Genomic DNA, 12566 nt, shown 5'->3' on the forward strand with positions numbered 1-12566 from the left:
TGGAGACTTGTAGATAACTAACGTTAGCATAATTAGCTAACCGCTGCTAACGTGCTAGCATCGTCACGTCAGGCTGTGCACAGTAGTGTAACATTTATTCATTCATTTATTCATAAATTAATAAAGTTGAGTGGTTCTGCAATGTAGACTATGTTTCTGTTTTTTTGCAGTACCATGTCCCTTACATGACATGGCCCAGTGTCCTTGTAACATGCATGCAGCAAACCTAGATATGAATGTGATTTCAGCCCGACTTTTAACATTTCTTTCAAGAAGACATTTAAACCACAAAGACCCGTAACGAGGGATCTGGAATGTTGGTTACCTAGCAACCAAGACGCTGTCTATTGAAAAGGGAACTATGTTTTGATGCGTAAGAACGATGTCGAAATTAACATTTTTAAACAATAATGGGGTGTTTTCAGATTATTTAGTTTGTGGTAGAATTGTTGTATAAAAGCAATATAGCACTCGTGATCGTGGGATTGGTCATGGATATTCCCACGGGTGTTGTTCGGCCGTAGCCACGAGGCCGGAGGCCGAGTGGCGCAGGCAACAACAGCCGTGGGAATATCCAACTCTATAGGGATCCAACCCATTTAGGAGCCAACTTTGCCGAGAAACCACGAGACGCTTGAGACAAGGGATAAGCTCTCATCCACACTCTCTCTTTGTTGTCATAGGTAATTTCCCGACGAGTTTTGTCGTAATTTCTTTTCTGTTTTTCTTTTGCTTTTGCAAAGTTCTTGGCTACTAGCAACTGGAGATGTTCAAGATCTCTCGGAGCTCTGTGATGTGACTGAGGCTGTAACACCCTATCAAACGGTCCCATTACTTTACCTCTGAGCAGTAACTCAGCAGGTGAATGGCCAGTGGATTCCTGCACAGCAGTGTTGATGGCAAAACGCAGTTCTGGGAGGTGTTTATCCCATAGTTTGTGCTGATCACCCACATACGAGCTCAACATCGTCTTAAGGGTACGATTCACCCTTTCAGTGAGGTTGGTCTGCGGGTGGTAAGCAGTTGTTAGTTTTTTCACCACACCCCAGCGATCACAAAGGTCTTTAAAGACACAAACGGTTTTCCCTCTAAGTAGTGTCTCCATCTCTCTAGCGCCCACATCACAGCTAGACACTCACGCTCAGTGGTTGAATAGTTCTCTGCACCAGAGAGTGACTGGCTCGCATATGCTAGCACTTCCTCATCAGCCAACGCTGACGATCTCTGAGCAAGTACAGCACCGAGACCTATGGCACTCGCATCTGTGTAAACAATGAAGGTGCAAACGACCTCTGACACTCAGCTGTCCATCTAAATGTCATCCCTTTTCTCTTTAGAGCATTCAAAGGCTCCTGAGAGAAAGTGGAATAGAACATTATGTCCAATATTCCAATATATGGTTTAATGTTCTGCATTATGTCCAATATTCCAACATGTGGTTTAATGTTCTGCATTTCTCATTAGTGGGTCACTTTGATACTAAAAGTATGATTCTAGGTAATGACTATGATATCTGTACTGTCCCTGTGTATATCTGTGTGTGACTGTATTTAGAGATAAACGGGAATATTATGTCTTTGCAGTGTTTCACTGTTCTACATGGCTGCGTCAGTAGCTATCTGCTCCGGATTGCCAGGTTGCCACTAATCAGAGTCTGATTCAGTGTAGTCCACGTGATATGAGATGACCAACGCCATCTCCTGTCAGCCTGGAAGGATACTTAAACCCTAACTATTTCCTTGTCTAGTTAGAGCATTAGAGCAGCTGATGGATCTTTAGGTGAAGTCATGCTGTCTCTCCCTTGATGCGCATCATTGTAAATAAACTCTGTTCCTGATTTTTCATACTATTGGTCTGACTGGGTCTCTATTAAATCTATGGTATCAAAATTACCATCACTCCGCAACGACAGAAAAATTCGGCACATACCTACGGTACCATCCAGCTAATAAAAGATACACAAAACAGCATTTTCCAAGACAACTTTGTAGAACGCTGTTCATGAGCCGCTGGAAACTAGCAGGCGCGTTTTTTAAACCAAATGGCATTTTCTTGAAAGAATAGAGGCCAAAAGGAGTGATTAAAGCGGTAATGGGACGACTGGCAGGTTCAACCTCCACTTGCCAATAGCCGCTATTCAGATCTAAAGAGCTAAACACTGCAGACCCTGCCAGTGATTCCAGGATCTCATTCACAGTCGGCAATGGGAACGAGTCTCTCTCAGTGTGGGAATTCAAACGACGATAGTCAACACAAAATCTAGTGCTACCATCCTTTTTGGGTACCATAACAACAGGTGAGGCCCATGGGGAATGGGAAGGCTCAATGATCCCCTGAGATAGCATGTCTTCAATGTGAGCCTTTACTTCCTGATGTTTGTGAACAGGCAGGCGGTATGGCTTTTGAGCAACTACACCCTTCAGCTTTATTTTGTGCTGCAGCAAAGAGGTGTGACCCAGTTTGGTGGTATATACCTCAGGATTTGCCAGCAGAAGAGTCTGTAACTTCTCTGCATTTTGACCACTTAAACTACTCTGACTCACAGCAGCTTGTAACAGCGACTGCAGGTCCTCAGCAGGAATAGATCTACTAGGTTCTGCCAAACTGGAAAATGGAGGCATAGTGGTTATGACAGTGGCAGAAGTCGTGGTTAGAGAGGATGGCGGTGCAAGCCCCAACTAATGTAGAATTCATCGGCAGGAGTAAAGCTACTAGGCTCAGATGAGCAAAGGGAAGATGGTGGCAGAGAGAGCATGAGTGAGGCAGCAGTAGTGGTTGGAGAAGACTGAATACCCCAACTATCTCTGGGTCTTGCCATGACTTGAAAAGGGAAGGCTCTACCTTGTTGGTCCCCCAAAATATAATACGCTTGATCTCTCACATTAAGCTGCATTCCACTAACAGAAATGAAATCCAACCCAAGCACCAGAGGATAGGCGAGGACATTAACAGCAAGCACCGCAGTTAGAACACTCCAGCTATGTCCATGCATACTGTACTCTAACACCTTGCAACCTACAGGATGGGTATTTGTACCATTTGCAAGATACAGGGGTCCTTCATGCCATGGCTCAAGTTTCTCATTTGGAGCTTTAATTGTGTTCCGCAAAACAAAACTCATTAAGCTATATGTAGCTCCAGTGTCTACCAGTGCCTTGCCCTGGCAGCGTCTGACTGTGACTGGCACTGCCAGCTGCCTCAATACTACCACTGGACCAGACTGGGGAGGCATGGAGTTTGTCTTAGGCCTAACAACAGGCTGAGACTTAAAGGAGGGCTGGTTACGACTCGTAACCGTGGAGACAGTACCCTTATTGGGGTTAGCTTGACGAGGACCAAAGCTTTTCACTGGCTGATTTTGAGCTTGAAACTGCGGACAGCTTCCAGGAGGGTGTGTGCTTTGGCAATGCCAAAGATCTCAGATCTCAACGCCTAAGATCTCAGAGTTGGACATGGGTCACAGAGCAAGGAAGTCCTTAGAAATATACAAAAGTGGGTCAGTGTCATCATCTGAACCACCGATAGAGGGAAAAATCAATTTGATTGGCAAATGCCGATCACCAGTATGGAGAACTGAAGGTAAAGCATCAGGTTTGGACTCAGGTTTGGAGTCAGTAGGACTCAGTAGAAGACCTCTTTTGAGAACCGATACCAGTAAAAGAGCTCACGACTCTTGAAGGTGGATAAGTTGGTGTAACATTCAACTCATTCACTTTTTCAGCAAGACTTTCAACTGAATCTTTGATGGCACAAATCTGTAACTGCAGGTCCTGCAGCTCAGGCTTAACTAGTCTATTCAGTTGGTCAGAGACATAAATAGAAAAAGAATCCAATAAACCAGTGTGTGATTCTTTTAACAGGGTCTGGAACTCAGTTGATGTCTGCTTAAGGCTCTGGCATGCTCCTGCGTCACATTTGCGCGTGTCCAAGACGTGCGTCATTTTTGCCGTGGACGTGAAGCATACTCCAATTTCTGCTGTCCTGAATGCGCGTTAAATTGTTAAGGTTAGCGCCTGCGCACTACGGATTAACTGTGATACTCTGCCCCACCAACTGGGGGCGGTACGTCGAGCCTGAAAGTAGGACACAACCACCAAAGAAGCCTGAAACGCCTGAAGAAAAGAAGAACTTGGGATGTGCGAGCACTAAACGAAGGAAGAGCTGATGAAGGAAAAAGCCCCACGAGTACGTTCGCCTGTCTGCTGGGAAGTTTGATAAGCTGGCCCATCGCATCGCTCCATTTATCATCCACCAGAACACACCTGTTGGTATAGCTGAGAGACTAGCTTAGCCTACTTGCTTATTAGGCTACTCATGTAGCTAAGTGACTCGGTGCTGCGAGGGCAGCAATATTGGTGCGATACAAAGTAAAGACATTTTTCTGAACACATGCAGCAGTGTCATGGTAAGAAAGAGTTGTGCGTACAGATGTCCTCAATTAAATTTGTATTGAGTCTTCACACCTGCCTCATACCAAAAAGTATGAACCAAAAACCTGTAAATATGACGTGTCAATAAAAGTTTTGAAGTAACTATTTGTGTTCATAATGTATGTCTCACTGTGATAATGGGTGTATTTAGAGCGAGCGGTAGCCTAGGTTATTCCTTCAATTATTATTATGATAACATTATCCGGTGTTGACAGGCGAGTTTCGAGATTGAGTTCAGCATTGTTCAGGAGCAGGCTAGGTAATAATGATTGCACCTGGGAGAGGTAGGGTACATTCCCTTTATTATTATAATCACTATTGATAACGCATTATATAAGGAACAGGCGAGAATGCATCTCGATCAGCAAGTGTTACATGGGTTTCGCCTGAGCGTTGTAGATAGATACCTTTAATTGGCTCTGGGTTTTGCGATTTGATTTCAGCATACGCTCATTTTTAAAAGATGCATTTAATCCGAAGTCATGTCAGCTCTCTATGCAGGGAGTAGGGCTGTCACTTTTATTCGAACATGACGTGAAATATCCGTAGTCGAACTATAAATAAACGATTCGGTTTTTAGTGCTGTGTAGCGCATTTCCCGATGTTGACAGGCGAGTTTCGAGATTGAGTTCAGCATTGTTCAGGAGTAGGCTAGGTGATAATGATTGCACCTGGGAGAGGTAGGCTACATTCCCTTTATTATTATAATCACTATTGATAACGCATTATATAAGGAACAGGCGAGAATGCATCTCGATCAGCAAGTGTTACATGGGTTTCGCCTGAGCGTTGTAGATAGATACCTTTAATTGGCTCTGGGTTTTGCGATTTGATTTCAGCATACGCTCATTTTTAAAAGATGCATTTAATCCGAAGTCATGTCAGCTCTCCATGCATGGAGTAAAGGCTGTCACTGTCTATGATTAGTTTTATTTTATTGTTTACCATCTCATTCAGTGCTATATGATCCAGGGCTCATGACCAAATCAAGCCAATATAATAGCCAGTAGCCACAATGAGCCCATGCAGCCACCCTGTTTCGACAATCAAAGGTAACGCACAGAACGGCCAGCAGACAGATAATTACGTCCCCAACTCATCTAAAATGTGGTGTCTTGAAATACTTTGGGTTCTACACCATAGATGGTAAAGTGACCGTTAAATATAATGTTAAAGAATGTATCTGTGGATTGTGGCTTTACATCGGTCGAAGTTGACTCCATGTCGTGGTGTCTCACGTAACTCAAAGCCAGGCAAGCTGAGGACAGGCGCTCTGTTCCATCGTCGTTATGGTAACCAAACAAGTCTTCTTCTGTCTAGGTTTGTTTCTACGTTTAAGTGTTGTTCTTCTATGTGGTCCACCTACTGGAGGGGAGTGTTTACAGCAGTTCCGTTTCACACATGCGCAGTCTACGCGTCACTTTGACGCGCGGTCTTAAATTTCGGTCGACTCAAAGAGGCGACGCATGCTGTAAAAATGACGCAATTCTCGTCACGCGCTCACCAGTGCCGCGTGCGCGGGACGCAGACGCGGGACCATACTTTAGGCTTTAGAGTTCCACTGAATGTGTTATATAGATTTTGAGAGTAACTCTCTGATAAGCTCTGCAATAGTATTAAGCAGGTCATCATTCGCTTTTTCCACTAAACGAGACACATCCCCTTTAGCTTCAACAGCTTCTTTGGAAACATGCTTCAAGCCCTCCTCAAGCCATTGCCTCTGACAGACAATGGTGCTTTCAAACACTGTTTTCATAGAATCAATGGCCTGGGAGAAAACCTCAAGATCAACTATTGTGCCTTCATCATTAGCTGGAGGAGGTGGTGGAAAAACAGTATTTTCTACATCTGAAGAGTCTAACTCTACCCGTACACCAGGTGTAGGAATAGAAGGGGGTAGTAGAAGGGAAATTTCTTCAGAATATGATATGGTCTCGACAGGGTCAAGCTGTTCCATGATTAAATTATTTTACTCTAATGTACCACAGATCAAAAGTACAGTAAGCAAATTCAGAAACTGATTACACAATGCTACAGTCAATACAAATGCAACACATCACATGGATTCAAATTCAAACAGGCCTGTAAGCTCTTATCTGAATAATACACAATTCAACAATGAAATTCAAAACACTTCCAAGTTCAAAAATAAGTACAATAAGTAGTTTGAGCAAAGTTCGGGCCCCACGTTGGGCGCCAATATCTGTGGCGGTTGTGGGGTAGCGTAACGGTTGGGAGCCAGGTAGATTTATGCACCACCACTCAGACAGAGTGAAGATAAACTAAAGTTAAGAAATAATAACTAAATTGCTTTATAAAGCACCACAAAACATGAAATGGTTTTAACTCTTTAACTAAAAAGACTTCAAGAAATGCAAACAGGTGGGTTCAAAATGGAATATATTGTTCAGGACACACATGAACACCACACAAGCAAACAAACAACCACAAAAGCAGTAGCAGTCCCTTCAGCCTATTTTTAGGTCAGGCCACTAGGAGGCGGTAGGCGGTACCCTCGACAAAAAACGCAAAAAGGCAAGACGCAAAAAGGTCTAAAAACGAGGGGAAAAAGTATCTTCAGTCAAAAGACCTCTTCAGCCTAAGGCCACAATAAACCCAAAAAACAGTATGCAGTAGCAGGTTAAACAATTTAGGCTGCTATTATAAGCTACTCAAATGCAGCACATTTTATTTAGGCTATAATTAATTGGCTTACTACAACGTAGCCCACTGCTTCAAAGCTCCCAGTGTGGATAAACCAATAAATACAAAATAACAATAAATAGCAAAATCACGGTAACAAAAAGAAAAGCTCTCCAAAACTAGAGCACAAACGTGATTGCTTTCAGTTTACAGTTTAGATTAGATTACAATAAAGGCAGGCCGGCGCCGGAGGAAAGGAAAATGTAGAAATAAAAATATCCCCTAAAGACAAAATAATAATCCCCAGGAAAACCCCTAAGGAAACCCTCCCCAGTAGCCTATGTAATCTATATTCAACTTAAAGTCGCGCCGCTCACGACTAAACAACAAGAGCGCTTTTAAAGAGCATGGGACAACACAGAGAAGTGGGCCAGCTGCTACAACCTCGCTACTGTCGCGTGTCTCATGCGAACAATGGTAAAACAGTTCTAATTCAAGGAGATCACGGAGCGTGGAGTGCACACCAAAGGACCAAACAACTCGCACAAAACTACTAGCTTACCCACGTTGCGTGACTTCTGCAAACAATGATAAGACAGTTACAGCGCAAGGAGATCACGGAACGAATGGGGCAAGACAAAAGACCCGCCAGGCCAGGAACAACAACTTTGCTGCCGTACCAGCAGTCTTTGATTCTGATCTACGGGTTAAAAGTAGGATTGATATTGGGAAGACTTTTGGGATATTGGGAAGTAGGATGATCTGAGCATGTTCTTGAGGTGAAGTCCGTAGCCCAGAAGCTATACAGTGGCTTTGCTTTCCAACACATCTGTTCCTGAGGTGAGGTCCGTAGAGCCCAGAAGGCCTACAGTGGCTTTGATTTCCAACACATCTGTTCCTGAGGTGAAGTCCGTAGAGCCCAGAAGGCATACAGTGGCTTTGATTTCCAACACATCTGTTCCTGAGGTGAAGTCCGTAGAGCCCAGAAGCCATACAGTGGCTTTGATTTCCAACACATCTGTCCCGAGGTGAAGTCCGTAGAACCCAGAAGGCCTACAGTGGCTTTGATTTCCAACACATCTGTGTTGTCAGGAGACTGGTGCCCATGACACTGCCTCACACTGGTCTGGTCCTCCGACAGAATAAGATTGGGGTGCACTCTGTTGGAATCCAGTGTCCACTGTTGAGAGAAAGACCACACACACACACACACACACACACACACACAGAAACACACATATACACAAGTTAAACATTAGTTAAATTAGTCATGCAAAAGTTGAAAAAAAAAAGTTGTTTTTTGCAATAAACATGTGTGGTCAATTGTTTAGAACAAAGTTATTTCTCTATCTTCTGTGCTAAAACAAGTCTGGCTTTGCTGATCAGGCATATTCTCAGTCCATTTAGGTCTAGTGGTCAACTGGCTAAATTCAGAACGACTCCAAGCCATATGTTGGCGCTATAATAAAGTGCCTCCAGAATTTCTACTTTTACGCGAGTGGGGACGTGAAAGGGGAAGTTTTCATTTTCAAATCCAGAAGGAATCGAATGCGCTGGAGAGTGTGAGGTTCAGATTTGGTGAGACGCACAAACTTTCCCCATTTAGCTAATACATTCTACCACGTCTTATTTGGTTAAGCTCCAGAGTTTTACCAGCCGAAACAGTCGCAGGGGATGCATAGTAAGCCAACGTTACCAGCTCATATTCACAAACAGGCAACTTGGAAGAGGTAAAGTTAGAAAGCTACCTGGCTATCTGTTAGCGAGTTTTCTAAAGAGAAAACAACAGTAACGTTAGTTAACGTTATTACGCTGGAAAACTAGGCAGATGAGCAACAGGTGTCCATTTCTGAAGGCTTGCAACTGCTGCAACTCACACTGTAAATGTTGATGTATGAGCTTTGTTGCTATCCGGCTACCTTAGCTGACGAACTATCGTTGCCATGCAGCTAGTCAGGAACAGGAATATTGGTATTTACGTAGAAGCTCATTTGAATTTAGCTAATTTAACTATGCAGTTACATTTCCAGCCAACGTCCGATTGTTACTAAACTTTGGAACTAGTTCATACTGTTAACTTTAGCAACATCGATAAGCAATGAACAACGATGAACATGAAAACAGTTTGTCAGGATGATACCAAACATGCATTGGCCAGGATCCATCCTCATAGAGCAAAACACATAATTAGTAATTCCTGGTCGATTTACATATTAATTCACTCAAATTGTGTGTGTGTGTGTGTGTTTTTAATGTAACTGACATGCAGTAGAAGAGTATAGTATTCACAATGTTTTGGTCTGTTTTAATTATAAACACTACTGACGTATGGCTTCAGAGTTTGTGAATCTGGGATTCCCCCACACATAAAAATCAAGGGGGAAAATATATTCATGCAGCTGCATCCAGCTTATATTTGAATAGATGGCTACAATATGTGTAATATATAGTACAAGAATGTATAAAGTATATGTGGAACCCAAAATGGATATCTTGCATGAAAGTCCATGCTGAATATCTTTAATTATATGCAGAAAATATAAGAATATTACACAATGTGTTATTGAATATTTACTCATATTTTGAAATATATTGATAAATACATGGAAATGTTTATTTAACCTAGTATATTTATTTAACAGATGTATACTGGAATATATTCAAGCTGCATATATGTGGACATGTTATTTTTCTGTATGGGTCAGTAGGAGATATTGCTAAACATGAACCGTGCAGTATGGCCTTTGTAAGTGGCAAGCAGAATAACTCACTCCATATTATTATGAAACAGAAACATCACAGCGCCCTGATGGCATGGTAGCCTACCACTTCCTGTTTGGTCAATGATGCTCTGAAACAGGCAGCATGGATACAAGCCTGCTGATTGGCTGGCAGGATGAGCGGGCGGAGTTAAGGTCTGAGCTCTCTCGGCTGGAGGAGGAGCTTGCAGAAAGCCGTGCTGATAGGTTGGAGCTGGAGTCACGTGCCCAGGCCCTTACGGAGCGGGTGAGTGTTTGTGTGTTTACGGTTTCAATTAGGACTGCACAATTATTGCAATTGCAGTATGAGCCACTGCAATTACGGCTCCCAAGAGCATCCCGTCCACTTTACATGGGCTTACGTCATTCGTTGCCGAACTGAATTGTGGGTCCGTTGCGTCACGTTGCTCCCGTCACTCACGTCACTCACGTCGAATAGTTAAACTTTTGCTGCACCGATGGACGGACATCAGAAGGTGCGTGGGTGCGTACGTGCGGGGATTCAATTGTGTGTGTGTGTGTGCGTGTGTGTTTGGGGATTCAATTGTGTGTGTGCGTGTGTGTTTGGGGATTCAATTGTGTGTGTGTGTGTGTGTAGCTGGCCCAGTCTCTGGACCCGGCCCTCTCCTCGTCTCTGCATGGGGACTCTGAGCATCGGGAGTGGAGGAGGAAGCTGAGGGAAGGCAAAGAGAGAGAGACCAGACAGGCCCTGCTCATCCACAAACTCCAGAACAAGGTACCGTACGATCACCCTCAAACAGTCACACACACACACTCGCAGAACCTCTCAGCCTACAGAACAAGGTACCACCCGATCACCCTCAAACAGTCACACACACTCTCCCAGAACCTCACAGCCTACAGAACAAGGTACCGTACGGTCACCCTCAAACAGTCACACAATCTCCCAGAACCTCACAGCCTACAGAACAAGGTACCACACGATCACCCTCACACACACACACACACACACACACACACACACACACACACACACACACACTCACAGAACCTCACAGCCTACAGAACAATGCACCACAGAACAGAACAGGAATGATACAAATATTCACAGAATCTCACAAAGCAGAGAACAAGGTACTCAAGAACCAGCCTTATAGAAATGCTCACAGAATTCCACACAAACCAGAAAATAGTGTTACAGAGAATTTGGGTTCACTGCAAGTCAGTTAGAAACACTGTTCTTTGGATCATACAGCATGGTTTGGTAGGATCACTTTTATAAATGTTATTTATAACATTATATAACATTATTTATAACAAGATGAATTAGCATATTCAGCACTAAGTGTGTGTGTGTGTGTGTGTGTGTGTTTGCAGGTGCTGGAGTATCGCTCACGCTGCCAACGCTTGGAACAGCAAGTAGACGATGAGGGGAAGGAGATGAGGCTAAGAGAGGTAACGCATACACACACACACACACACACACACACACACACACACACACACAGATATACTTACTCTCTATATCTCTCTCTCACACTCACACACACACACACACACACACACACACACGCACATTCAGATAGATAAACTCACACACACAGTCTCATAATACAAATACACAAACACACACACACACAAGCCCTTGTTGACAAGCACAGAGTCACCTTAAAGAAGCCCTATGCAGGTCTGGTTATTCATAGACATAATATACATAGACGCCGCATTGGCTGCTGGAAACGAGAAATGCGGCCGCCATCTTGGACCGGTCATACTCCTCGTTGCGTTGCAGCAGAAGACACAAGATGCCAGTACTGTGCAGCATGTTCCTGCTCAAATCGACGAACCATCGCAAACAGGGCTCGGGGGATTTACTTTTCTCAAGTAAGATTTAACATTACCGTACTAATGGTTGTATTTTGTGAATAGAATATTACCAGAGAGTTGAGAAGGAGCAAGGATCTTTGATATTACTGTATGAGAATCGTAGCCAGCTAGCTAGGCTGTTTACTCGGTGTTCACCTGGCTATGAACTGAGACTTAATAAGTCATATTCCATAACACTGACTTAGATTACAACTGACACAAAAAGGCTATTGTAGAAATAAATCATACTAGATTTGGCTGGCGAATTTTACACAAGTGGCACAGACTGTAGCCTATATTATTGGGCAATCGCTAGCTGCTACTTGTAGCCTAAGCGTGTTGGTAGCTTCACTATTTTCTGAATAAAGTAACTTTTCAATAGCTTCTTTATTTATCAAGTGGCTTAGCCACACAAGCTACACTTTTCTTGTCATGTGTAATTGGCACAATTTAAAGTAGCTTCCTATGTAGAGAACTAGCCTACTGCTGTGTTTGTGTTAATAATACATTTGACTGGGTGGTAGTATTGTGTAGTGTTTTATTCATAGCAGAGTAACTGATAGTTTAGCTCACTACAATGTCTAAGTAGCTTGCCCAACACTGTATTATTCACATGTCATTTACCCTAACAAGAATAAGATGCCTCTCAAATTCCTTTATTCATTTTATTCATTTATTTATTTTATATCTCCCCAGAACAACTGCCTTGCTCAAGGAGACTGTGAATGAACTGAATAGTCTCCTCACATCCCTGGAACTGAGGAAGGTGCAGCTCTTCATTGCAGTATTGGAGGGCATCTGCTACACTGTGACTGAATATTTGATTTATGAGCTCCACCTTCATCACCTGCATTCACCACTCTGTGTCCCATTTTCCCATCGTCTGGTTGACTCAGTCCTCTTTTAG

General features: G+C 43.3%; 1 protein-coding gene across 1 annotated transcript in view; it reads left to right on the forward strand.

Annotated features, from left to right (window-relative positions):
- Nucleotides 1-8605: 8605 nt before the first annotated feature.
- The window catches only part of si:dkey-230p4.1 (trichohyalin), a 33174-nt gene continuing 29213 nt past the window's right edge, over nt 8606-12566 (forward strand). Inside the window, exons 1-4 of the mRNA XM_042076806.1 lie at nt 8606-8803; nt 9865-10079; nt 10431-10568; nt 11171-11248. Coding sequence (XP_041932740.1) covers nt 9939-10079; nt 10431-10568; nt 11171-11248 — 357 coding nt within the window. The 5' untranslated portion in view covers nt 8606-8803; nt 9865-9938. The remainder of the gene's footprint in view (nt 8804-9864; nt 10080-10430; nt 10569-11170; nt 11249-12566) is intronic.

The sequence above is a fragment of the Alosa sapidissima genome, chromosome 2, assembly GCF_018492685.1.
Source record: "Alosa sapidissima isolate fAloSap1 chromosome 2, fAloSap1.pri, whole genome shotgun sequence".
Taxonomy (NCBI): Eukaryota; Metazoa; Chordata; class Actinopteri; order Clupeiformes; family Clupeidae; genus Alosa; species Alosa sapidissima.